Here is a 27,817-nt window from a genome sequence, read left to right on the forward strand (position 1 = left end):
CATCACAAGTCTTGGATGAACAGAAAACTTGGGGCTTAATCACACTCCGTGCAAGTTCTCCCTCAACCCCAGCCAGTCATACCAATACAAATGCAATAAGGCTTGGCACAGATGAGACGTGTGTTCCCAGTACTGTGCACAGTAAATGACAGAGACATTAAGCTGAGCATTGAGTGACCCCAATACAATGGCTTACCACACCATGACACCAATCAGCCCAGACCATGGTGGCAGTGACACAGCTTGTGTCAGACCCATCCAAAACAGACTGCCAGTGCAGTGAGAGATACCACTACACATGCATTATTGGTAAATCATAGGGGTGTGAAGATACGGATTGGGAAAGGAAGAGAAGTGAGTACATAGATTGGAGAGACAGAGGGGTATGAAGAAATGGATTGGGGGAGGGAGAGAGGGGGGGGTGGGTATAAGGAAATGGATTAGGAGGGGGAGATTTAAAAATGGATTGGGGAAGGGCCAGAGAGAGGGGGGGATATAAACGAATTGGGGGAGAGAAGTAATGGATTGGGGGAGGGAGAGAAAGGGGAGTATAAAGAAATGGATTGGGGGAGAGACGGGGTTATAAATAAATGGATTGGGGGAGAGATGGGGATATAAATAAATGGACTGGGGCAGAGACGGGGGTATATAAATAAATGGATTGGGGGAGAGACAGGGATATAAATAAATGGATTTGGGGTGAGATGGGGATATAAGTAAATGGATTGGGGGGGAGACAGGGATATGAATAAATAAATGGGGGGAGAGATGGGGATAAAAAATCAACTGGGGGAGAGAGAGGGAGTATAAAGAAATGGATTAAGAGAAGAGAGAAATAAGTTAGGGGAAGGGGGTGGAAGGAAGAACACGTTACCATACTTATACATGTTTGTGTCACCTCTGGTCGTGCTATGGTTAACAGCCTATTATCAGTAGCACAGATATGTTGCAATTCCAGTCAGTCAGAGTGAACTTTGAATAGGTAAAGAAACGTGCTCACAGTGCTCCGTAGTCTCCCCCACCCGCAGTTGTCTTTGTGGATGATCTCCCGGCTTCCCTGTACTTTTATGCCGGAAGAGATTGTGCTGCCATGGGTGTCCCGGAGCCCGCTGGGCCCTTACTGCTCTCCCTCACCGCCATCCCCGTGTCCTATGTGGTGAACTCCATGAGTGCAGCCTCTGAGTAAGTACATGTATAGGAGTATAGCTGAAAGGGCTGTATAGGAGTATAGGTGACAGGGCTGTATATGACAGGGCTGTATAGGAGTATAGGTGACAGGGCTGTATAGGAGTATAGGTGACAGGGCTGTATAGGAGTATAGCTGAAAGGGCTGTATAGGAGTATAGGTGACAGGGCTGTATAGGAGTATAGGTGACAGGGCCCCCCAAAAACGTATTAGTGGTTTAAACCTCTCGTCTCTATCCATATGTAAAAGTTTGTTTTTTAGTTATATTTAAACTGATGGTCCTAAGTTATTCTTTCACTTTTTTACCTGTTTTTTTATTATTAGTACCACTTTGTACTATTTTATATTATTACTGTATTAAGGGAGCTGAGCTGAACCTATTGATGCCCTCATCCCATTCAGATCAAAGACTGAGAAGCCGGTACCACCAATGTACTGGAGGTGTAAACCTGGAATGATTGGAACTGATCGCTTCCAGGTTAATCCATCTAGAGTGTCCCTACAGTGGGTTTTAGAACACAAGGGCGGAAAGGTGGGCCTTCTGTAGCAATCATTAGAAGATCAACTAAGAAAAATCAACAGTGTTATTGAAACATGTCCTTGTTTGTCATTGCAATTATTTTTTGGAACTGGCTACCCCAGGTAAAAAATGTATAGCCATAGCATCCACATTACTTGTGTAGAGCACAACGGAAGCCCCATATTTCTCAGATGACGGCTTTAGGTTGATCATTAGGAAATGCCCCATATAGCATTTTTACAGTGACGTGAGGTCTGTTGAATAAAACATAGAAATATAATGTACCGATCTAAAGTACAGGTTCCTGGTAAGGGTATGGTTTCTCAGCAGAAGGTTCTAATAACCTACATTTTAGAGAAAATGATATTTTTATGGTAGCCATAAGGATAGGTATTATCCAGAGATAATTTTACACAAATTGTTATTCACATCTGTTTCAGGTGGATTGCAGGTCATGTTCAATTCTTCCCTTCCATTTACCCATTGCCTGCACTATGACTTGTACAAATAGGTGGATTTTATGAATCCAGGCATTCCTGTTCTAGCTATAAATTTAATCTGACATCTGATTCTCAGTAGGGCCGATTTAACAAAGTGCAGGGCCAAAGGTGAATATGAATGTAGTGCCTCAGTTCAGCCTTTATTACACAGTATATTGGTAAAAATGTTTATCTTGGTCTGCTTTTCTTAAACAATGTGCGTGCAGAAATTTTATTCAGGTTGCCTAATGAAGATTTTTATAAGCTGCAGACTCATTGTACCCTAACCATATTTCTTATTATATTGTAGAATTATACCAATCCTATATCAGTTTTTGCCTGTAAAAAGGCCTTATTCTATTTTTAGGTGGGAGCAAATTAAAAACGTCAACTTTTAACAGAAAAATAGTACCAGGTATAAGGAAAGACAAACTATACCCCAGCACTTTAAAATTGACTTTCTATGAAAAGCGCTAATTTTATGGGTCTTTAGGGTTTTTCTGATCAGCAGTGGCTTTCTTTTGATTACTCACAATAAAGGTAAAATAATCATATGATTATACACAACACTGATACTAATGCAGTCTCCCTGTACCTGAAAGCATTTTTCTAGATTGGCTCAGTAGTTAGCACTCTTTTTTTGCAGCACTAGGGCCCTATCTACAGGGAGTTTTTATGTTCTTCCCATGTTTCTCCGGGTACTAGCTAATGAAAAATGAAATTCAGAAAAATGTTTCTTTTATTATAAATAGGATGGGGATAGGTTAGATTCCTTCTCAGGTTGTGTCAAGAAATTATAGGAGAATATGATGGTGATATGGACCAAGCAAAGCTCAGCTTGGGATGTCAGGATACCCAGCACATCCCAGCTTCCGATGTGGCTGCCAGGACTGAATGAGTTACATCATCTTGGCCCAGCCAATCAAAATGGTGGAAAAGAAGAAGGTAGAAGACGATGGAGCGTGTGATGGGACTGGGCAATTATTACATTGTGATCAGACAGATAAGGTTACTTTATTGCGGATGTGACATCACCAACCATCTGAAAAAAAAGGACCTGCCTGTTTGTAATTTTTTGGGTTTAGTTCCTCTTTAAATCCAACCAGGAGGTGCAAACCTTTTATGGGATATCAGGATAACTGTAGGGCAGTTACTTTCCAGTATGTTTAAATTGTGTGAGGAAACTTATACATATGTAGGTGGAAACAGTTTGCAGATAGCACCCCTGATTTCAAGCAGCCTGGTGCTCCAAGGCATGAGTGCTAACCACTTATCCACCATACTGTCCATTCTATCCCATGATAAAGGTATTTAAGAACATGAAAGGAATCACAATATATCCTACTGTTACATTTGGCATGTAAAATATTTTATCCAAGTTTGTATCCCTGCTTTATTTCCTAAGTACGTTTTAGTAAATACGTTTAATTTAAATAGAACTGACACTAATTACTTTACATGTTAGTTGCAAGGGAATGACTAATTACTGCCATATGTATACTTTGATCTCAAGCTCAGTCTGAAAAATATCTTTGTCATTACTGTAATTGTATCTTAGAAGACTGGCTGATAACACCTTACTTTTGGCTTTTATCAGAGGTAATATCATCCAAATTAGGACTTTTTCATTATTTGAATGATTCCAGTAGCTGCAGCAGTTACAGAACTTTAATCCAATTTACCTTCTGTTCTGCAAGTTGCCTACACAAATATAAAAGCTGTTGTACACCCAGACTAATGTGCTGTACATGCAAATTGTTTTACTATGTGGGGCGAAATTGTTCCTTGGGTGTTTGATTTTGTAGTACTGTTGTATTGCAGTCCTCAACAACAAGGAGACACCATCTTCCTAGATTTGTAAAATTTTCTTGTTTGTATATCGGTTATTTGGCTTCTTCTCATCTTTTGTAACACAGTAGACTGTAAACTGGGAATGATGTGAATAGTACATATTATGGACTCTTGGGTAGTTGTTCCTACATTGCAGAAATATCTCCAGGCTTCAGCATGTAAAAGAGTGATATGTAACGCTCAGAGGTTAGCACTCTGCTTTTTGCAGTGCTAGGTCCCGGGTTCAAATCTCGGCCAGGACTCTATCAGCTTGCAGTTTGCAGGTTCTCCCCGTGTCTGTGTGGGTTACCCTTCGGGTACTTTGGTTTCCTCCCACGTTCCAAAACCATGCAGTTAGGTTAATTGGCTTTCCCCAAAAAATTTACCTTAGACTGTATTAATGACATTTTCCCCCCTTTGGGGGACATATAGTGGCAAGACTATGGACTTCGAAAAGTGCTGCACAATATGTTGGCTGTATGTACTGTAAATACTGTGTAATAAGAATATTAATATGTTATGTAGCTTATACATAGCATTTGCAAAGTTTTTATTAAACAAAATTTAAAACAAAAATTTGTTCTAGTGTGGGGCTTATAAACAGACCTTAGGCTCCAGGAAAAACAAATGACTTCTCTTGTAGGGATTACCTCTGAAGTGCAAGAGTAAATGCTTATTTATGCCTTGGTGATTATTATTGAGGGGATTTACCTATTCCATCTCTTGCTCCCACAGAGGCTGGAGTACCTCTGGCTAACTTCTTTGAATGCTGTAACTTTGGGCAAGCTACTATAAGGCCCATTTCAGACTTTGCGGTCAACCACCGTGTTGTACCACATTCTCAACCATGCACCTAACCATTCCAATATAACTGTATAGGGGCAGTTTGGAAATGCTTTGTGCACACAGTTGTGGTTGCATTGCATTTGGATTGTGGCCTGGTTTCTAGAAACAAGATGCTACTTCTGGCTATGCGGTTGCTCTTCATTCTCTGGAGGAAGAATTACAAACACAAGGGCAGCCCATTAACATGTGGTGCATTTTTTAAACGCCAATCAAAATAAGCATGGAATATATATATATATACTTAAATAAAGACCAATCCAGATAATAATTAGGAGACTTTTTTTTTTTACCTAAAAACACATAAGAAATGCTTTGTATCAAGTATAAACTGCAGATGTCACATCTAACGTTCTAAACAGTAATCAATAGAAATTCCAATAAAATAATAGTGTGTTATTTAAAAAACAAATATTTATTTAAAAAGAAAAACAGATAAAATCACATTAGTCTGTTTATCTTTTCCCTCACTTATCTCAGTTTTATGCATTTGAACTTTTGAGTTGGTTTTGATGGGTCACTTGCTTTTAAGTTATATTTTCTGCATTATTGTTAGCCACTGTTAGCTGATGTGTCCTCATATAAGGTGTGTAACAAACTCCAATAATGTCTAAGACAGCAAAAGTTTGGTACACATTTTACATGAGGACACAGCGACATCTACTGGTGTGACCTGAGCATTAACTGAGATTTTAATGGCATTTTAGGGGAAAAAGAACTTGCTTTATACTTACTTTACAAACATTATTGAATTGGTTTACTGATGGTACAACTGCTATGAACAGCTTGTAAACATGAATTTAAATTCCCCTGTTGCCTTAAGATTCTATTCAACTGACTACTTGCTTATTCTTCATGAACTAGATAAGGTCAGCTTTCATGGAGCACATATCAGAACCCACTGTCTAAGCCGATCCTCACTGTGGGGCAGATTTATTAAAGCTCTCTAAGGCTGGAGAGGATACACTTTCATCAGTCATTTGTTGTTGGTCATTTGCTGTTTGTTAGGTAATTGTTCAATCCTGGACCAGATCCATTCCCTGTTTGTTGAATCACCCAGCTTCACTGAGGCAAGTGTATCCTCTCCAGCCTTGAAGAGCTGTAATAAATCAGGTCCTGTGAATTTATTTTCCATCCTGAAATAATAAAATGATATAATAGGTGAAAAATTGACCAAATTTCTTCCCTCTATGTGTTCAGGGCAGGAACCTAGGGGAATTCTCTGCAAAGACAACTATATCTTTCTATCTACAGCATGAAAAAAACGTTGTACTAGATTTATACCTTGAATGAAGTGAACTTAATGACTTTTGCAAAGTTACATTCTTTTCCCAAAGTATTAGAAAATATTTATTTGACTGTTACAATTGTGGATAACTTTAATAGTTACTGATTATGAGGCCTGTATTTTACAGGACTGTGCTCACTACAAATAAAAACATCAGTTGTATTCTATGATTAGGTGTTGTTTTTCAAAAAATGTAAAACTTCTAGAGCAGCGTTTCCCAAACAGAGTTCAGTGGAACCATACGTATCCTCCAATGATTGCTAGGAGTTCCTTGAGCAATGACCAGGTTGTGCCTCTCAGGTCAGTTTAACTGACACCAGTGATCTTTTTGGCTATTTGTACGGGGATGTTCTTCTCACTGATCAGCATTGAAGGAGGCACCACACTAATGTACTGTGAGTTATGGATATAGTAACTATAGAACAGGTTCCCTGGAAGACATTAAAGTTATTGGTTCCCCCATGTTAAAAAGTTTGAGAAACACTGGTTTAGACCATATGTAGCTTTATTACATTGAAGTCTCAAAAAACATCGAGTTAGCATTATCTAGTCAGAATATAGTATTAAACGCATTCTTGTATCTTTAAGCTGAATAAATTCATCAGTGTGATCCTTTGTTTTTCCATCATTTCAGCCCGCTTGCTATAGCTGGTCTTGGAGTTCTAGTACTTCTCTCTTTGCTGGTTGTGTTGTATTTCTTTGCACAAGGAAACCCTCCCCAGGATCCTCTGTTTTATGGTAAGTGGAAGATTACTGCTATAAAATTCAGTAGCTCTTCAAGGCACCTTTTCTTTTATAACTGTTTTGCTTTTCTTTACATTTTAACTTTTGTTGGCACCTATTATGAGGTTGATAGCTTTGCCTTCCAACTAATCAATACTTTCATAATTTAATTTACGTGATGAGAATATAATGCTGGGGTAAAAGTGATCAATCATGAATTACAAACACTTCTCGCAGAGGGATAGGTATACAAGATTGGGATTGATATGGATTGACAGGAAGAATACTTGGAATGTCTTTAAAAATATCAGTGGGTTTTGACAGTGCAACTAGTCAGCAAGTGGCCTATTAGAAAATGCAGATCAATAGCTGATGCACTTTCTTTAATCGGGTTAAGAGGCTTGACCAGTTTTTACTAATTTCACTAATACATAGCAGGGTCCTCTCCTCCTGTTTCATTGTTTGTATCTGTCATTTGCAACCCCTATTTAATGTACAGCATTATTATTAATATTATGTTGGTGCTAAATAAATACTGTCTAATATTAATAATAATAATAATAATAATAATAATAGCATTCTTGAAAAGCCCTGCTTTAATCATGATGTGTAAAACACATTTCCCCTAATGCCCCCTTCTTGCATCATTTACTTACTGTATCTTTCCCTCATGCTGCTTTTTTCAGCCTTCATGATCAAAGAAAATATCCAGTACTTCTGGAATTCGAGGAGCATGTGACATATTCCCTTTGATTTTAGGCAGAAGCCCTGATGGCTCAGCGTTGTCATACAGCGACAGGGAATTAGTCTTAAAGTGTACCTAAACTCACATTTTTCACTTTACATAAAAGGGTTGACAACCCTTTTATGTAAAGTAAAAATTCTGTGTGTTTGTGTTTTTTTTTCAGTGCAACACCCTTTTTGTTTTAAAAAAAATCACCATCCCCTAATTGAATGGGAGCGCTAAGCTTCCCGGGATACCTACGTCAAGCATCCCATGTGGCTCTTGAGTGCTCCGGCATGCACAGGAGCCTTTTCGTGAAACTGCTGATCTCATACATGCGGAGTGGCCGCGGCCCGGACCGGGGGTTGGGGACCTCTGTTGTACAGCACCAGGTTCAGATTTTACACACACAATTGTGCTTGGGCTGTGTTAATGACATTTTACTCTGGTAGGGATGTTAAATTGTGAGCACCTCTAGGGGAAAGTTAGTGACTCTATGGTGATGCTGTAAAGTGTTGTGTAAAATGTCAGTGCTAATAAATACAGATTATTAACATTATTTGTTAGTTATAATATTTTTTTTATGTTTTGGGGTCATTATAAATCATACATGACTTTATTGTGAACATAGACCATCCAGATATGAGTGTCAGGTGCTGAAACATTTGAATGGCTAAAACTGTTTATTCTAGCTTCATTTGCATATGTGAGCACCCCAATGCATGACTGCTGCATCTTAGATAATATCATCTAAAAATACAATACTATAGTTTCTCTTTGTTACAGCAGATAGTAATGGATGTGCTAAGGTCCAGATTTTGTAGATTAGTATTTTCTATATGGTTCATGGTTTTACTCTGCATAGAACTGCACTGAGTGTAATGTTTTCTGGGTATGCATAGAGAGAATTTAAATACTGTAAAACACAGGATTTATTCCCCATTACTACAGACCCAGCACTTTTTAGGGCCATAGAGGATGCTAGCACTTCTGCTCTAGTCACAGGCCTCAGTGGTCAAAAGGCTAGGGATCTCTTAGGGCTATGTTTGAAAGCCACAGATTGACTTTACCATTGATCTCTCTGATTTATATGAGTCAAACTCACTCAGCTCTTAAGCATTTTTTTTTAATGTTGCATCGCATATGGCTGCCTTTCTTTTTCACAATTGACTGCAAACGATTAACAAGCAAAGTCCTTGTAATTCTTGTGTCCTTTTATATTCAGTATTGTTAACAATGTATATGTAGTAACTTTATATTCAGCTGTAAAGTTATGCAAAATATAATGGTGCTATAAAAATAAAAGATTAATTTTAAAATTCAGTTATGTGGCTTACAATTTGAGGTTTAATTAGGACTGAAATCATTAATGCATATTAGAGTGAATATGCATGGGTAAAGTCTGTGCAAAGCTTTGACTTTCTGTGTGTATAATGGCATATTGCTCTTGTGCTCCTGCTTTAGGTCATTTGTACACTACAGTCTCCAGTTTATTCTAATCCCAGATTCTTTTTTGCAATAAAAGATTGTGTTGCCACATGGCAGGACTTCCAATTGTGCATTAACCCCCTAATGATAAATGTTTGTGTTCTGTTCCCTTTTCACAACTGTATTGCAGTTCTACTGTTTTATATCTCCTTAAAAGATCACAAAATATCTGTTTGATCATTTTTTTTTCTCTTCAACTGTTATCAGTTTTCGCGATTTTCTCCTTTACAAGTGTTATTGACTTAATAATTTGGCTAGAAGAAGATGGCTACATAAGTGGATTTATGGAGTTTTACATGAAAGAAGTAAGTATAATTGATTGGAAAATTGTCTACAACCATTAAACATATCTGATTTGTTTCAATATGTTTAATTGTAAAGTATTGTACACTTTTTACATTTTTGAACTTCTTAAACATTAGGCAGCATTCTCTGCTTTATATATAAAATAATTTCACAAGTTTTTTTTTTTATTTTTATTGATATGTAGTTGATAGTTGAAATAAATTTTGATGTAAATCTGAACTAGGCAGTTACCCAGTTCTTTGTACCTGCAGATAATGGCCTTTTGGCCTTTTTCATGTTACACAGTTTAATTCCTGTCAATCTAATGTGATCTCACACGACACCGTAGTTAAACTTGCAGTAACTTGCAGTTCCAGTCCATTGGAGGGCATACCATTTCCAAAGACAGTCACATCAATTGGCAGGTTAAAAATGTGATCAAATTTTGGTAAAAAAGTTGATTTAACAATTTGTTTCAATAAAACTATGCATTTTTTCCACAGACTGTTTCTTGTGTCATTTTTAGTCACCTCCTTTTTTTATTGGACAGAGGTGATGATACAGATTTACTGTACAAAGAATAGGCTAGCAACAGAACTGACCCAAGAAATAACACATCTAAATCAGAAAATTGATATCCATGATTTGACTTTCCTCACTGGTGCAAAAACGTAATCCTAAAATAATGCAAACATCTTTTTCTCCAGTTTACTACTGACTACCTTGTTCTTTGCACAGTCGTTAATGTTTCTATAACGACATTGGATAGATTAAAGCATATTATCAAAACAAACCTGTCATAAAATAAAGCTCCAATCCAAATTTTGTTATACGCAATTGTCTAATTTTGTCACCAAATGTAATGTTTCAATTACAAATTTGTAGTACTAGCGAAAGATAAATGGGTAAAATATCCCTTTCTTGCTCCTTTATTTAATGGGCACTGCTGGCCCCTAGCTGCTGCATTTATACTCGGATACATGTAAAAAAAAACCATACACTTATTTTATATTCTTATTTGCAGCCGGCAAGTGAAGATTTAGGTTCCTTTTAGCATTGATTCCAGTGTCTCCTTATCTCCTGGTAAAAAAGCCACAAATCTTGGTATCTAAAACATTCATGCATTCCTCTACCTCCCTATATCCATACATATTAGAATCAGATGTCTGTATAAACCAATATCAATGTGCTCTCTCTAATTGATCTCTTGAAACTGAACGTACTTTGCACTGGATATTGCCAAACCAAAACCCCAAATAAAGTACATAGTACAAATACATTTAAAACAGTTTACAACCATGTCAAATTTATTTGACCTAAATCCATTTTAGTTTTCCTAAAAGTTCATTCTTTGCACTTCAATTGTACCTTACTATACACAAATGGGTGTTAACCAACCCATGAAAAATGAAGAATGTCCAGTGAGGTGGTGAGTTGGTAGTATAGTCAAATTTGTTCCTTTGTAATTTAAATTATGTTGACCTATGTTTTGACCTGTAATAAAATGCATAAGTTTAAAGGCTTTATAAGAAATGTATTTTATTTCTCCAGGGGGAGCCATATCTCCGCACTGCTCATGGAATGCTTATCTGCCTGTGGGATGGGACAGTGCATTACCTACTTTACTTGGTTATGCTGGCAGCAATTGCTCGTCGGTAAGAAAATCTTTGTCCTGACTGGGTCAGTGGGATTAGTAGGGATCTAGATTTTAGATAAGATCTTATCCATCCTTTATATGAAGCAGCCTGACTGTAGGTCTTCTGCCAGTATTTTTTGCACTCCAAGACCAACTCCCTGCCAAAGTCTCCCCATTGGTTGCCCAAGGTGACTGTTGGCCTTGTTTTCCTATTGAAAGGAATGAGTTTGCTCTGAATGTTTACCAAAGAGTTAACACATTTCTATGTTAAAGCATCCCGAGTTATCCAGGGTAATATGGGTCCTGTGGTATAGAGGATACTGATAAATACTGTGTAAATCCTAACAATAAAAAGTTCCCCATCTGTCTGTTGGCCATTTAAAAGTATTTTGTTATATTTGTTCAGTAAATGCAAAACAATACCTGTTCATCCTGAAAATAGATTTTGTTTGCTAATAACTTCCTGTGCTGCATTCCTATCAGTTACATTGTTACTACAGAACCCAACCCTTCAGTATTATGTAGTGGGGGTTGATAGTCTGCTTCTCTGTGGATAAAGAATGAGCATTGTCAGGATAAAAAGTCACTTGCAGTATCAACATGTGAAAAGAAAAAATAAAATGTAGTTACAGGTAGTCCCAGAGTTAAGGAAATCTGACATACGGACAACTCCTAGATACAAACAGGGTGTCTTTGCAGGACAGAGGCTTGATTGGGGGGGGGATTGTATGATTTGCAGAAGAAATCTTTTGCTAAGCACAATTGAGGTTGTCGGTGATCTTAAGGACTGAGCTTTTTTAACCTCTTGTAACTCTTTCATGACCAAGACAAACTCTGCAGTTGTTTCTTTTTGCATATAAAAGCACATCTTGATCCAGAAGGTAATAAATGTCTAAGTTCTATAAAGTTTTTTTCTTTTTTGCTTTATTTGTGATTAACTCACAGTGAGGATTTTATACAGCAACTGACACCACGCTGCTTAATAATATGTTGAGACAAACATCTGTCCTGTATTTATTAAAATAATGTACCTGTTCTGACTTATATAAAATTCAACTTAAGAACAAACTCACAGTCCCTATATCGTATGTAACCCAGAGACTACCTGTATTCAAAACGAAGGACTGAGCAGCAGTATGTAATATGTTACATATTTCCTCTTGGGTTTAGATCAGCTCTAGAAAGTACATACAGTTAGGCTATTACCGTATTTTTCGGACCATTAGACGCTCCGGACTATAAGACGCACCAGGTTTTCCGCACGGGAAAACAAGAAAAAAAAAATTCATTTGATTTCCCCTGAGATCCAGCGTGCGGCACTTGTGCCCGCCCATGAAGGCGGCGCCGATCGGCATTGACACAGAGTGATTAGAAGGCGATACATTGACACAGAGTGATTTTTTAGTATTTTGTTCAGAATCTTTTTTTTCTAGGTTTCTCTCGTTTAAAATTGGGTGCGTCTTATAGGCCGGAGCGTCTTATACGCCGAAAAATACGGTAATTTCCTCACAACTAATATAATTTAATCATTGTTGGTTATATATTGTGTTTTTAAAAGGCAATATATGGCTATAGATGTGTTACTTCTGTCATTGGCTATTCTAAAAAACAAATGTTGATGGCATGTGTTTAAGATTCTTGCTGATATTTGAAAATCACTGACCTGCGGTTAAACATCTGACTTGCATTTGACTTTCTTCAGCAGGTTTTGGACTTCCATAGACTTGCTGGGAAATCAAAACTCCCATTACAAGCAAAACCTTGTTTATACAGACTCTGGAAGTTATGTTCATTGCAGCAATGTTAATGAAAATTGACATTCATATATCTGCACTGTAAATGGAACTTTTGCAGAGATATGAAAACGGAGAGATAGAAGTTTATATACCAAGCCCTACCAAGAGTGTTAAAACATTTTATGAGCTCAAGGTAGAGACACCTGTAATTTATAGTAATGACTGTTTGTCCTAGGTAAATCCCAGCATGAACTACTATTTTATCAAATGTATAATTGACCAGGGTATCCTTTAGAGAGTTGGTGAACTCACAGAATTATGTTAAATGCTTTCAGACAAAACATCTATAGAGGTATGGCTACAAGGTCATGTTACCTAGAGGTTTTCATCAACAAAGGTAGTAGTCCATACTTGAATGTAACTTTATAATATAGCTAATAAAACTCCATGAAACCTCACCTTTCACTATATCGTCAGTATATTTCTTAAATGCTTGATGTACCTGCTAAGAGCCATAATATCCCTATATAGTTCCCATGCCAGGAAGTTTCTATACCTGACTATACATAATTTCACATGGTATGAATCATGATTTCCTATATGATTGTACGTAAGAAGGTAAAGTAACACCAATCATCCCATAAAAATAACTTATTCAGTTTTCTAATGTAGTGAATTTAAGTCTAATTGGTTACTATACTTGGTGCATTGCTTAGATAATAAATAGAAATTTGATACAGTTTTGCAGTCAAGCACCTGAATCTTGTGGTAAAGCTGGAGTTAAATATGCTTTATTTTTCCCTCCATGGTTCCCTATTAAACTAATTACAATTTTATATAAAACCTTGTTTTTTGACCAAGTGCTTCTCCCTGTGGTTTAGGTAGATCATGGCTGGTGAGAAGGGTAAGCAGAGTGTTGTACATGGTTTCCTGAATATATTACTATATTGTGACACTGTTTGCATTTAGACTGCAGTAGGTAACACAGACTTGTCATCCTGAGCCTCCATTTTTAAAACAGAAATCCTTTGAATGAAAGGAGTGAGCAAGAGACCAGAGAAAATAAAGTTAGGCTTGCTCTATCTGCCTTGCTGTAGCTTTTAGTACAGACTGTGGGAAGCTCACAGTGTGCAGTGAAGTCAGAGAAAGCATTTTCAGTACAAGAGAAGTACCTGTACAAATGTTCAAGACTGAAAGTAAGGCTTAAATAACCCCGGTGCTTATTGAATATGCAATGTGTCCTGCTTGAGTATTTACAGAAAGCACTAAACTGGATTTCAGAAAATATTAGCAAATACCACAAATGAGTAACACTTCTCAACTGCTGTTCTTAAAACACATTAAACACTCCTTGTACTAAGGAAGAGAAAAACATTTTACATTAACTTAGCACATTTTTGTGCTTTACAACATCCAGCTGTTAGTGTTTTCCCTAACTCCATGCATCATGTCCCTCCTCAAAAGACACTTTTAAAAGCCTATCATTCTTATTATTTCTGCTGCCCCATTAATTCTCTTTTGCCCTCTGTAGACTTTCTCAAGCTTTTGATACCAGAATATGCACATAAAACATTTAGAAATAAGCTATATCCCCTCTGCTAGTCATTTGTATGACACTTCTAGGAAGAGTCATGATGCAGGTTTGGGCCAGGAAGCAAGGGAGAGTCATGTCTGATAATGACCCAAATATATCACCAGCAGACAGTTTTCCTCATTGTGGCTACTCCCCTGCTTGCCTCTAATTAAAGAATTATGGTCTACATTTAATTCAATCCTGTTTACAACCTCTTCTGCTAATATGAAACTGACTAATGTTATATTAATGCTCTCAATATAAGGCGTTCTGTCCATTTTCAAAGATCTATGTCGTTTTTTGCCAATTCCATGAATACAATTTTTTTCTAAATATATACAATAAATATAACTGGGGAGTAAAATGTAATTATTCATTCGAGACTACTTAATTACTGTAAAATTGCTCCTTATGCAATTGCTGCTAATGGCATTGGAACATATACAGAAATCATTGTTGATGAATTGAATCACTTAACTTTTTCCTGTTTTATTAGATTTTACTATATCATCGTTGTTACTAAATACAAGTTCTGTAAAATTCTGCATAGATAATGTTTGATTGCAAGAGCAAATAGATTCAGTTTTTTGATTTGTGGGAGCGATTTCACAATAAATAGGCAGATATATTCTTTTTAAGTTTAGGGTAAGTAATGAATGATCTACAAAGATTTTTTTTTTACTGTAATAAAAACTTTACTAGCTCCATCAGTGTAATTTCAGTTGTTATGTTATGGCATATTCATGTTTTCCTACTGCAATACATTATTAGATATTTTTAATTTTTTCAGGAAAGTATGGCACTGAAATCCGTCCTGCCTTTATTCTCAATATTCCATATTTATTTCTTCCTGTATGGGCTGGAATAAGGATATTCACAACAAGTCACGCTTTTCCAAAGTTCCCGGCTGAAACGGTAAGATTTGCTTATTGACTAATTTGGCCCACACAATGCCTGACTTTCTCTAATATAAATGTTTTTGTTTCCTTATCAGGTGGTGGCTTCACAAAGTAAAGGAATATTTCAGCGACCTTTAGATATGTTTCTGATTCTGTATCTATTAGGTGCCATTCTATTCACTCTCTTCAGGGGCCTAGTAAGTATTTTACAGTAGCCCTTCTAGGGCATACTAAAGCTGTAGTCCATTGTATACATTTTTGTTTACTACTCCTTTTTTGTTAGCAGATATTTTTATGGTCTTTTAACCAGTTGTGATCATTGCTTAACACCCATAAAAACTTACACAAAATACACAAAACGTCTGTCCACTAAACAATTGTCTGTAATTCCCAGCTGTCAAAATGACATCTAGAAATGTATGTGTACGCAAAGCAGATAATATAACTGATGCTATCAAAAACAGCTGTTGTAATGGTAGTTAGGCTACGTACACATGTTGTTGGAAAGCATCCTTCACGAAAAGTTGAAGTTGTGAAAATTCACCCTCATTAGTTTTCATTTACTTCTACATATAGATGTTTTTTTCCATGCTGATTTTTTAATTTATTTTTTTTCGAATCTTTATTATTTAAGTTTTTTTTCTTTTTTATTTGTTCGCTTTTATAGTGTCATGGTAAAAAAGGGCTAAATTGTGAAAAAAGAGTTTTAGTACCAGAACCATAATTTTAATGTCATTCTAAAGAGACCACATTATAGAATAGTGTAAAGTTTTTATATACAGAAACATCTTTTTTGTCAATGCATAAATGTTTTTTAAAAAACTTTAACAAAATGTCAAAATTGCTCTATAGGGGGTATATAGGTGTGAGATCTAAAGTGGGTAATATTAAATGATACAAAAGTTAAAAAAAAACCTTAAACCTTTACCATGTCCTAAATCCAACCTGCTTATTCTTTACATATTAATGACATTAATAAATCTAAATATGTAAAATTTAGAGAAACTACACTTATAATGTAGGTTATCCTGCTCTAGTTGCCATGCCAATTCTAAATTTGCTGGTCTCCTAATCAGTAAAATATCACCCAAGCTGAAGAATCCTTGGTCAAAATATTCTAGAAAAATGGTTGTGTATGCACTGTGTGTTTTCCATTCAGTCCTATCAAACATTTGTATTCCACCCCAGCATAAAGTACAGGGTAGAATGGAGCTCATAGTAAATGTGTGGTCCTGCCTCAGAAGATTTTAACAATCCTCTCTTCATCATGAGCTATACTTGCCTGTGCCTGATACAGTTGAAGACTCAAATAAAGTGAGATTATATCTTTCCAATGTAAGAGAAATCTCTTCTTTAACATTGATCACAGGAACAAATGTCCCCTTGGAAAATGTTCTCTGTATTTTAGTTGTGGCAATCCAATAAGTAGGATTTACTCTCAATTTCTAGTGACAGTAGTAATCAGGACAATATGAAACTGTGGTTCTGATTTGTTAAAGCTGTCCAGGACTGGAGAGAATACACTTTGATCAGAGAAGCTGGGTGATCCAACAAACCTGTAATTAATTTCTTAAAAGACATTTGCTATTTTTTAGCGAATGTTTTCGTTCCATGACCTGATCCATTCCAGGTTTGCTGTGTCACCCAGTTTCTCTAATGAAAGTGTAAGAGCTTTATTAAATAAGGGCCAGTGAATTTCCCTTTGTCAGTAGTTCCTTTGTTGTCTTTGGAAGAATGGAATTATGTTTTGTTTCCCACCTAAAATGTCTGCAGATTGTTCTACCATGTAAACTGAAAAAAAAAACCTTCTTCTTAATAGACATTATTTCCCAACTCAAAGTTTCAAAAAGTGTGCATGCTAACCTTTGTACTGCTTAAATTCTTGCTCTGTTTTTGGTACTTTAGGGCATATACAAAACAAAACCAGCTAATTACATTGATAACACGATTTGGATTCTTGTGCATGTTTTCAATGCAATGAAGCAGGATATAGCAGGAACTTGAAATCCTCCTCTTTTATTATTCATATTTTTCAAGCATCGTAATGCACCTGTGCCTAGATTATAGATGTTAAACTATTGGGGCAGTAAGATTTGGTGCATGATGCAGCAGATGTTTTTTTTCCTTTAAACTGAAACTTAAGAGTAAACACTTTATTTGCAAAATAAACTTTGAAGTGCTTATCTATAACTAATCAAATTATCTAATAAGTGATTACTACATCTATCCATCTATCTTTGTAGCTGGTCTTGGATTGCCCAACGGATTCTTGTTTCACTTACATCTACCAATATGAGCCATACCTTAGGGATCCATCTGCCTATTCTAAGGTTCAGGTAAGTTCACAGCCTTTTTTTTTTACAAAGTATGAATGTGGCAAATTACCCATTTTGGGTGTGTGTATATGGGAGAGAAAGAAAAGTAGCAGACACAAGCAAAACCTTCCTCTAGGTGATCATACACAAGTTGCTTTTCCTCTTTAATGGAGCAGTCTATTCCATCATTTCATAAACTCCACTGAAAATTGATTTTTATTTCTTAACCTAAATTTGATGTAAAGAACCTCAATCTGTCTAGTCTGAAAATTACTAATTGTACCATCAACTGTAGAAGTATAAAATGTTTTAAAGACCTCAGGATAGATTGTTTTCAGATTTTGGAGCTTCATGCTGAATAATTGACTATGCATATATTCCAGTGTGTGGTAGTATAATTTGATTTGAAATGACATTTATATTGAAGTCAACTGAATTGAAAATTATTCAAATAAAGTACATTCATGTAAGTCTGGGTTAAGTAATAAAACTCAAAAGAGCACTTCAAAAAATAATGAATTGCACTTAACCATTTTTGTTGTCCTAGGTGCAGCAAAATTGAATAAACAGGTAGAGATCACAATATGGCAATATACACAAACCTCTTTGGTTACCTTTGTTACCACATTAAAGTAACAAATATTAGAAATGTTGCTTTATTATTGTGATTCTACAGTTGTGGTTTAACTATTCTTTATCTTTTTCAGATGTTGGTCAACATGTTCTACCTCCTTCCATTCTTATGCATGTCCATCTATGGTCTTCTAATTCCTGGTTGCTTTTGGATGCTGGATTGGACACTCGTATTCGCTGGTGCAGTAGCACAGGTAACATTGGTTGTGTTGTAGATAATTTATTCACTGTTCACTTCAAATAGAACTTGTTGCTTTGTATTTTATTTAGCTTTGTATAAGGGTAAAAAAATAGAAGAAACCAAATAATTTAGCTGTCTGGAAAAAAATTGTTGTAGCAACAATATTTCCTTTATCTGCAGCATATACTTACCTCCCTTTTGCTGCCATGTCACTCTGTTCCATCCGTCAATGGAAAAATACTGAATATCTTCATTAGGTCCAAAAAAAGGTAAGTATACTCTCAGGATATATAGGGGGAAGGGTTTATATATAAATGTTGCTTTGAATGGGCAAATCACAGTTTTACTCAGTTTAAGTATTTGCTGTGCAGATATTCACATGATTTAGGCTTACTAGGTGGTGTTCATCCTCAAATTTTTGGAGGTTCAAAACAGATAATTGATTTTTGTTCCTGCTCGTAAACTCCTCCTGTCCTATAGGTATGTGCTTCCTAAAAGAACAGCCAGTTCTTTGGACTTGATACCTATTTTGACTTTAATGTAATAAATGGCTGTCCAGGAGAGACTGAAGACATTTACTCAACAACGCTTCCAATGTTTATTAAGTAAATACCAGCCAAGTTAGTATAAGGCATATGATTTGCGAACACAATCTATTTTTTATTTTATCTTTCTCACATATACTCTGTCATGTGGGGTCATAGGATCTTCAGTATTTACATCATTATGTGCAAGACAGAGGCAATATAGATACACAAAAGTTACATATGGTATACTTTCATATTCATAGGTTCACCCCTGGCTTCTGGGATATCTTGTTATGTTTTGCACCTATATGTTCATTGTTAATTTGCACTTTATTTTGATTTAAAAATCCAATAAATAATATAACAACAAAGTATAAAACATCCAAACATAAAATGAACTGTTTTTAAATAACATTACATTTTGTATAAAGTAGAAAAGGCGTCACACATTTATTGATGTTAGCTACACATTTACCAACAATAGGACAATAGTAATATTACTGATAACTAGTGTTGGTCGAATATCTCACTATTCGATTCGGCAGCTATTCGATCGAATAGGGGGATATTGTTCGAGTCATCGAACTTCGAATTCGAACACCTTTAAAGCCAATGGGCTGACAGCTCCACTGATTGTTCCTGCAGCCCTTTACTAGTTGTATGTGTTCTTGGATAGAGAAACTCTATCCAGGAACACATACTACAGGGCGGCAACAACAATCAGGGGAGTGGAGCTAAGTGCTCCGCTCCCGATTGCTCTTGCAGCTTTAGCGTAACTATAGTACGTGTTTGTAAAGATCAGGGGTCAGGCTTGGAGTCCAGAGGCTGAAACAGCAAGCAGACACAGGAGGAAGAAGTCCAGGATCAATGTACAAGCAGGGGTAGCAGATAAGGATAAAACACAAACATAGTCAAAGCACAAGCCGAAGTCGGTAGCCAATGGTGTAGGTTAGAGACAGAGTGAGAGGAAGAGTAGTTGTTTAAACAGCAGCCAAGGATCGGTACACAGGTAGCAGTTTGGAGAGCGCAATGTAACAGTAGCAGGAAGAGCAAGATATTGGCAAAGCACAATAGTCTGGCAACAGGAAGTTTCAGAGACACGGCCTAAATAGGAAGTTCATGGCAGGGGCCTGAAGTTCAAGGTTCAGCAAGATACTAAGTATCAAGGTATCTTTGTCCAAGGAATCCAACAGAGTGCAAAAGGCAAACCCTCAAGTGGCGCAGTAGATAGAGCTGCAGCCAGACACCGAAGCATCCCTGGGTTCAGATCCTGACAGTGTTCTTGGATAGAGATTCTTTATTCAAGAACAGAGGAGTCCCACGGGATCCCTGGGCACTAGAGGCTAAATGTGGACAAGTCTCCCCATTCATTCACCTCTAGTGCTCTGTGATTGGCTGTGCAGCCATGGGAATCATCCTGTTAGTGTCACGGGCCGTGAAGTCACATAGAGTTCTGCTAGGGCTGCAAGAGCAATCGGAGGAGCGGAGCTGTCCCTTGGTTGCTCTTGCAGCCCTGGCGTAACTATAGTATGTGTTCTTGGATAGAGATTATCTATTCAAGAACACAGGAATCCCATGGGATCCCCAGACACTGGAGGCTACATGGGGACAAGTCTCCCCATTCATTAATCTCTAGTGCTTTGGCTGGGGAAAGGAAAATCCTGATGACGCTTGAGCTGTCATTGGGGTTTACCTTTCCTCAGCCAATCAGAGCACTAGAGGTGATGAATGGGGAGACTTGTCCTCATTTACCCCTAGAGCATGGGGATCACACACTGACAGGAGAATTCCCATGGCTGTCTAGCCGTGGGAATCATCCTGTCATTGTGGGATAACCTGTAAAAAAAAAAAAATGATAGTTACAAAAATCACACACATTCAATAAATTTCTTTAACATTAAAGCCTCTTTTTTATCACATGAATTTGCAAAGTGGAATCCTGTGTTTTTTGGATCGGGTCTATCTGAATTCGAACAGCCATATTCGAGTCGAACACTAACACTACTGATAACATTACGATAACATTACATATTGACATGGAGAGAGAATCAACATATGGAATGAGGCTTGATTGAATCAGAGAAAAACTCACTGTATATGTTCTCATTGTATGCTTCTGGTATATCTTGAAGATATTTTTTTTTTTTTTAGGAAATCATTTTTTTCTGCCTGTTCTTAAAGTGGGATTGGAACTATTTGCAGTGCTTCACTAGTTTATTAAAGCTCTCTAAGACTGGAGAAGATAGATTATCATGGCAGAACCTGGGTAATCCAGCAAACCCGGAATAGATATGGTCAAGGATTGCAAACATTTGCCAACTAAAAGCAAATAATTTGTAAGAAGTCCATTCCAGTTCTTCTATGATAATTTGTCCTATCCAGTCTTGGAGAGATTTATTGAATTTAATAAATAAATAATGTGCGTGGTTGGGAATTTTCACAAAATTCTGACCAGCACCTTGTAGCATTTAGCTGTTAATAATAGATGCTAGCAACGGAAGTGTTAGACTTCTGCTTTAATCAGGGCATTTGTGAACACATCCTTCACATTATATTATTATTATTATAAATCCTGTTTATTATTATTAATAAAAATAATATTGATAATAATAATAATAATAATGTGAAGGATGAGTCTAACGCTTCACTTGCTGGCTGAAGACTACATAATAATAATATGAAATATTTATGTAAGATAATATTTTATATTAACCTAATGAACAAAACATTTTACAAAACCAACATACATTATCCTTAACATGTATTCTGGTGACGTACATAGTAGATTGGGATATGAAAAACACAGCCAGCTACCCTTTTTTTCATGATTTTTAAACCTATCTTTTGTGTACTGTTTTTACAGGCCCAGTTCGCTCACATGGGATCATCAGTGTACCACAGAACACCTTATACTTATCGTGTCCCTCAAGAATCTTGGTGGGAATTTATGATTCTTAATGCTGTTTACACTCTGGGAATGCAGATGTTGGCCTACCGCTGCTACCGGAATCCAACGTTCTTCATAAAAGGAACAACAGAGACTGTAGAGGAAGGCAAGAAACAAAACTGAGGGGTGTCATAGTGTTTTGGAGCATGGTAAAGGAGAATGATCTGGTTTACAAGATTCAAGGCTTAGGCCTGGACCAACTGAAAGGTTTCTGTCTAAACAAAATGGCACATGTTTCCCTCAAAAGAGTTTTATTTGTATAATTCAGAAACCACAAGTGTTTTGGCACTGTTTTTCAAAGTATTTTTTTTTGTTTGTTTTTAGCTTGGGGTGAAGAAAAACTCATCCCACATTTATTTTTTTTAAAAGGCCATCCTTCAAGTCTTTGCCTACTATGCTTATGACTTATCATTCTTTATATTATTTTATGTTTTTACTAGATTTTCCATATTTTATTTCTAGTCTATTTCATGTACACGTGTCACCAGCTAACAACGCATTTTTAAACATGCAAATTTAGAAATTTTTTTTCACATTTCCTACCCAGCATATTTATTGCTGAGATGAGCACATATGGTAGGATATTTGTTTTGAATATTACAAATAAGTAACTGCAATAAAAGAAAAGAGGATTCAGAACCTGGTTAATACAGATTAAGTTGTAAAAGATTTTGTGTTTGTCTTTTTTTACTGCAAAATGTTCATTCTAAACATGCTTTTTTTGTTTTGTAATTGAGAGTTTGTAAATAATTTTAAACTGTGTGTTTTAAAATGATCACTTTTGCATTTATTATACAACATAATCGATCTTTCGTAGGGGTTCTCATAGTGTTACTTTTTCAATAAAATACAATAATTTAATTTGAATATCTGGAATAAAATGCAGGTTTTTGAACTAAGAAAAATAACGTTTCTAATTGTAAATAATTTGCATAGTGAAATAATTAGTTTATATAATGAATTACAACTTTGGCTGTATTGAGGCTGCTGCAGAAGAGCTTTTCTTCAACCTTAAGCTGCGTACACACGGCAAATTTTTCTCCCCCGATAATCGGTATCGGCCAATTATCGGGCGAAAATCTGCCGTGTGTACAGTCGGTCGTCGTCCATCGTCCGACGACCGTCCTGGCGGATCCATGGACGATGGACGACGACCGATCCTAATGAAAGGGAAGGGGAGAGCGCGCAGCAGGGTGCCGCTCCGTCGCTCTCCCCCTCCCCTCTCCATAGAGCATGAACGGTGCTGTATGTACAGCATCGTTCATGCATCGTGCAGTCTTTTCTCGTTGGAAAGGATCGTGAAAGATCCTTTCCAACGAGAAAAATTGCAGGTGTGTACGCAGCTTTAGTCACAAGAAACCTAATATCACTCGATTCAGAAAGTACATTTCCAGTGAACATGTTTGAGGCCGCATTAGTATAATATCACATAAATCAGAGTAAAGCAGAGCTTATTTATGAGTAAATCTTTTTTCATTTGCATTTTTAAAGGTAAATTCCAACAGTACAAAAGAAAGAACAATGTAAAAAAAAAGAAATTGTACATCCAATAAAAAACAACAATAAGAAACACATATGATATAAAGCAATAGCAATAAAGGGGGAAATGGGGATACTAGGGGAGGCAAGCGGGAGGTGGGAGTACCTGGAATCCATAGTCTAAAAGAGGACCATGTAATCTGAGACGAAGTCTATTGATACGTGAGGTGGAGGAGGAGTACATCAACCATTTGGACCATTGGGAGGTATATGCCTTATTGTTGTCACCATCCATGGCTCTTAATTCTTTCAATTCTTTCAGTCTCGAGCTTGTTAACCCGAGGAACCCAATAGGAGAAGTTGGGTCTAGATTTAGTTATTTGTGCATCTGCATAGTTTTCTTTTGGTCTAAATGCAAAGTTTCACAATTACATGTTACCCTGATAGTGAAGTCCACCAAATGCAGCTTTCTCTAATTTTGTGGCAACAATGCTGCACTGTTCCTAAAGTTCCATAATTTGTTTTGCCTTTTTTTTTCTGCATTGACTGCTATGTCTGGGAGAGGCAGCATGCAAGACACAAAAAAGAAGGATTTGGTTGAACCAGGGAAAGGTAAAGGATGTCCTATGAGGCTTGTACATTGTATAGCAAATAGTTTTGGATTTATTTAGTCTGTCATACAGGAGTCTATACTTTAAGGTAAACTGATTATTTACTGATGTTTTGCAGTTGCAGTGTCTGCTGGGCAACATTAGTAGCCTGCTAATTGCCTGGAATTGCCTTTTTAAATGTCAAGTTTCAGCTTATTGCCTTCAGAAAAGGATAAATGTGATTAGTTGTTATGGATTAGTACACTCTTATTAACCTAAATTGTGGTTTTCAAAAACATTTGCAATTTAAATGTTCTAACATTTCATACGTCTATAAACTAAAAGGAGACAAAGTATAGAATTTACAAATAAAGTGTAATAGAATTCCCCTTGTAGTCCCTATGCAACTTTGTCATTGTTATGTCCACAGAATGTGCTGGTGACTCCTGAAATATTTATTCCTTAATTTGGGAAGAGCTGTATTGTCTAGAATTGTCATTTTTCTGTGTTATTACATCAGGAAAACACATAGCAAAAATACATTTTCTGTGATATGTGCTTTATATGTTTTAATGTCAGTTAAATTATTTGGACACATAAATGTGTAGTGCACATATTTGTTGAGTGTACTTACACTTCTATATGATGATTGATTAGTATTGCTGCAGAACAGCACATAGGACTGTAATATATTCTTTCAGAAAATATTGTTCAGCACCCCGCACCTGAGACTGTGTAGCTTTGTTTCCATGGTAATGTCAGCATGTTGTCCAAATCATGTTTCTTCTATTAATTTCTACCTATTTCCCTCTTAGACCTTCCATGCTACGTACTAGTCATGCATAAAAGCCGGGGTTTGCAATTAACAATGGGCAGTAATTATGCAACATTGTCCAGAAAAGGTTTTTTACAAACAACATGGAGGTTTTATACTTAGAGATTCACATTGAACATGAAACCCTACGTCTGCAGCTTGCTTGTTACTCAGAAAGTAAAAATAAGTGATAGACTTTGCATTTGTGTCTTGAGAGATGCACATGTAATTTAACAAGATATTTATTGTTAATTAGCAAACATGCTATTCACTGTTTATTAAGACATGTTTAAAATATATTCAGAAATATGTTTGTCTTGTTTCCTACATATCTTTGCCTCCAATCACAGAACTCATATGATTATTGTACAGTAAAGGAAATGTTTTGATGTATTTAAATTATCTCATGGCTTTCAAATGTGCTTGGTTTGTATATATACTTATAATGTTTTTACAATTAAATGGAGTTAAGGATACCTTTACCCTCTTTAGTACCGATTCTGTTTCATTACAGAACTCACATTTAAGAAAGTAAATTGCTGCCATGAAATATAGTAAGGGATGTTCACAGATTACCTAGATATTTTTTTTTTAGAAGATCTAGGTGATGATGAGCATAAGGACTCAATCGATTTTCAATTTGTTCAGTTCACAGTCTAGTTTGTGGATCCCTAATAAACAGGTTAATCCCCTTTTACTGTCTGTTGATTGCCCAGTACCTAGAATGTGCAAATCTGACCAAAATTGGTGAGATTACTGATGTAGACTGATATAGGAATATGTCTAAATTAAAAACATCTCCTATCACTTGGGGAATGGTTTGAGAATCACCATCAAATAAAGGTATTTGTTTTGTGGCATCCCTTCTGAAGGGTCAAGGAGAAGCATATCTGTTCTGCTGAAGTCTGAAGTGCTACACAGAATTTATTGCTTTGTTAATGAGCTTTGGCAGGGAAACAGCTGTTGTACATGCAGCATGCAACCTTCACTGCCTAATGAGAACTTTGCAGCACAGTCAAACAGCTTTGTTTGTCCCAGGACTCTCAATGCTAATGTATGGAAAAATAGGTACAGTACATTTAAAGTGATTGTATACTATGCATGTGATTGATCTTATTTTTTTTAGCATAGTACACTAAAAACTGGTTTTAAAGTGTAGTTCTCTGAAAGGTATACTTTTTGTACAGACATTCTGCATAGAGGAAAAACCCATGTTTTTCACATATGAATGCACTTTTTAAGAGTATGGAAACAGTAAACTCTGGCTGATCTATACATTCACCGGACACTTTATTGATTATAAATGTTTAACTGCTGTCAACCAATGGCATGGCAACAAACCAATATATTTAGAATTATAGATGTTGTCAAGATCACCTGCTGACTTTGAATGCAAAGTGCCAGGTGCCAGGAGTGTTGGGTCTGAGTATCTCAGCAACTGCTTATCTGCTGGGATTTTCATGCACAACCATCCTTAGGGTATGCTGACAATAGTCTAAAAAGAGAAAACATACAGTGAAATGTTGTTCTCTGGGCAAAAACGCCTTGATTTCAGCAGTCAATGGAGATCACAGATGCAAGAGTTCACCAAAATTAGAAGCATGGAGGATATTTTTTGGCACATCTTGGGCCTTTTAGTACTAGTTAAGTATCAATAAGATACCACAGTCTACCTCCATATTGTTGCTGCCCATGCCCATCTTTTTATAACTGCACTGTACCCATCTTCTGATGCTAATAAATTACAAAGAATCACATAACTGTCCTATTTTACCTTATGATGGCAATATATTCCAAACTTACATCTTAATAGACTTTTTTGTTAAAAAAAGACAGTGCAGTTTAAATTTTGAATATGAAGTGCAAGTATCTGTATAACTTATTGATGTTATAAAATATCAGCCACAAATCTTTCTTTAGCTTGGGTTTCTGGTCTGGACAGGGAAGACAGGAAAGAGTTAGTGGTTAGTCTTATTAAAAAAAGTGTTACAAAGTATTAAAGTTGAAGTCTAGTCTGAATTTAATTACATCTTTTCAAAAGTGATCCACACCGTATCAGAATCTTTAAACATCTCTTATATAACAGTAGCTGTGCCCTAAAAGATCATCCACAGGGCTTGATTTGGCTATTATTCTGCTTCATTAAACTGACTTCTGACAACCTTCAACTTTTACCTGGGTTACCAGTCATGTAAAATGCAATGCCCTTGTGTCCTTTGCTGCTACATTAGAATTTTCCATATTTTAAATGTGTATTTGCCACAGGACAAAGTATTGCTGCAGTGAAAGTAACTATCTAATAGTCTGCTTAAAGCCATGGAACGCCTACTACCTTCACTGGTAAGTTGTTTCCCTGAGGTCTCTATCATTTAAAATACAGGGTGTCCCAAAAGTCACTATACACTTTAAATTAATTCCTAAAAATTACACAAGAAAGTGAGTTTATTCATATTTTTAGCATCAACAAAGGAGTTGCAGTTTTATATGCTAGGCTTCCCATCCCATTAAAATGCCTTGAAGACTAGTTGTATACCTCCACATAAGCTCCTCCATTTTTGACAAATTTCAAAAACGCCTCTCTGACGTTTTGCAGCATCTTTTCCCCAACCTTGCTGCAGGCCATGCGGATTCTTTTCTCAAGCTGTTACGGGGCTTACTAGCATACACCTTGCTTTTGATATAGCCCCACAAAAAAAAAGTCACAAGGTGTAAGATCAGAGCGGAGCCCAATCAAGCTTTTCAAGCAAATCTTTCGTTTGGAGTGAACTCCTGCTCCAGGCCAGTGTTTTCAACAGTGGTGGTAGTAGTAGGATTTCCACTGCGTGGTTTGTCAAAAACAGATCCTGTTACGAGAAACTTGCCATGGATAGCGTAAATTGTGTTACACGGAGCAGTGTGATGACCATAAAGCTTCTCAAACTCACACTGTACTGCAGTCAGGGACTGAAAAACTTCTTGCCAAGAGGCAATTTTGCAACGCTGCTCTAATGTCAATAGGCGAGCCATTGTTGAGCCAAGGGAATGATATGCTTACAAAAAACTGCAAAGCCTAAGTTGTCATATGCTGATGACGTCAAGTCTCTCCGAATGATACCAGGAACGAAACAGAAAAAGTAAGTCT

The 27,817-nt window shown here is 36.6% G+C and overlaps 1 protein-coding gene across 1 annotated transcript; it reads left to right on the forward strand.

Annotated features, from left to right (window-relative positions):
* The first annotated feature begins 974 nt into the window (after window positions 1–974).
* Window positions 975–25,178, forward strand: TM6SF2 (transmembrane 6 superfamily member 2). Its single transcript, XM_072406786.1, has 10 exons — window positions 975–1,182; window positions 6,781–6,884; window positions 9,289–9,386; window positions 10,918–11,021; window positions 13,074–13,155; window positions 15,083–15,226; window positions 15,306–15,407; window positions 17,454–17,546; window positions 18,233–18,352; window positions 21,730–25,178. The coding sequence occupies exons 1-10, from the start codon at window positions 1,091–1,093 to the stop codon at window positions 21,934–21,936; spliced, it is 1,146 nt and encodes a 381-aa protein (XP_072262887.1). The 5' UTR covers window positions 975–1,090; the 3' UTR covers window positions 21,937–25,178.
* The last annotated feature ends 2,639 nt before the right edge of the window (window positions 25,179–27,817 follow it).

Source organism: Pyxicephalus adspersus, chromosome 3, assembly GCF_032062135.1.
Source record: "Pyxicephalus adspersus chromosome 3, UCB_Pads_2.0, whole genome shotgun sequence".
NCBI lineage: Eukaryota > Metazoa > Chordata > Amphibia > Anura > Pyxicephalidae > Pyxicephalus > Pyxicephalus adspersus.

Excerpts from the sequence above, each read along its gene's own strand:
- TM6SF2 (XM_072406786.1), top strand. The coding sequence starts at position 1,091 with ATGGGTGTCCCGGAGCCCGCTGGGCCCTTACTGCTCTCCCTCACCGCC. Across the intron at positions 13,156-15,082 it reads GTAGTAGTCCATACTTGAAT|ATATTTTTAATTTTTTCAGG; the intron begins GTAACTTTATAA and ends ATACATTATTAG. Across the intron at positions 17,547-18,232 it reads CTGCCTATTCTAAGGTTCAG|ATGTTGGTCAACATGTTCTA; the intron begins GTAAGTTCACAG and ends TATCTTTTTCAG.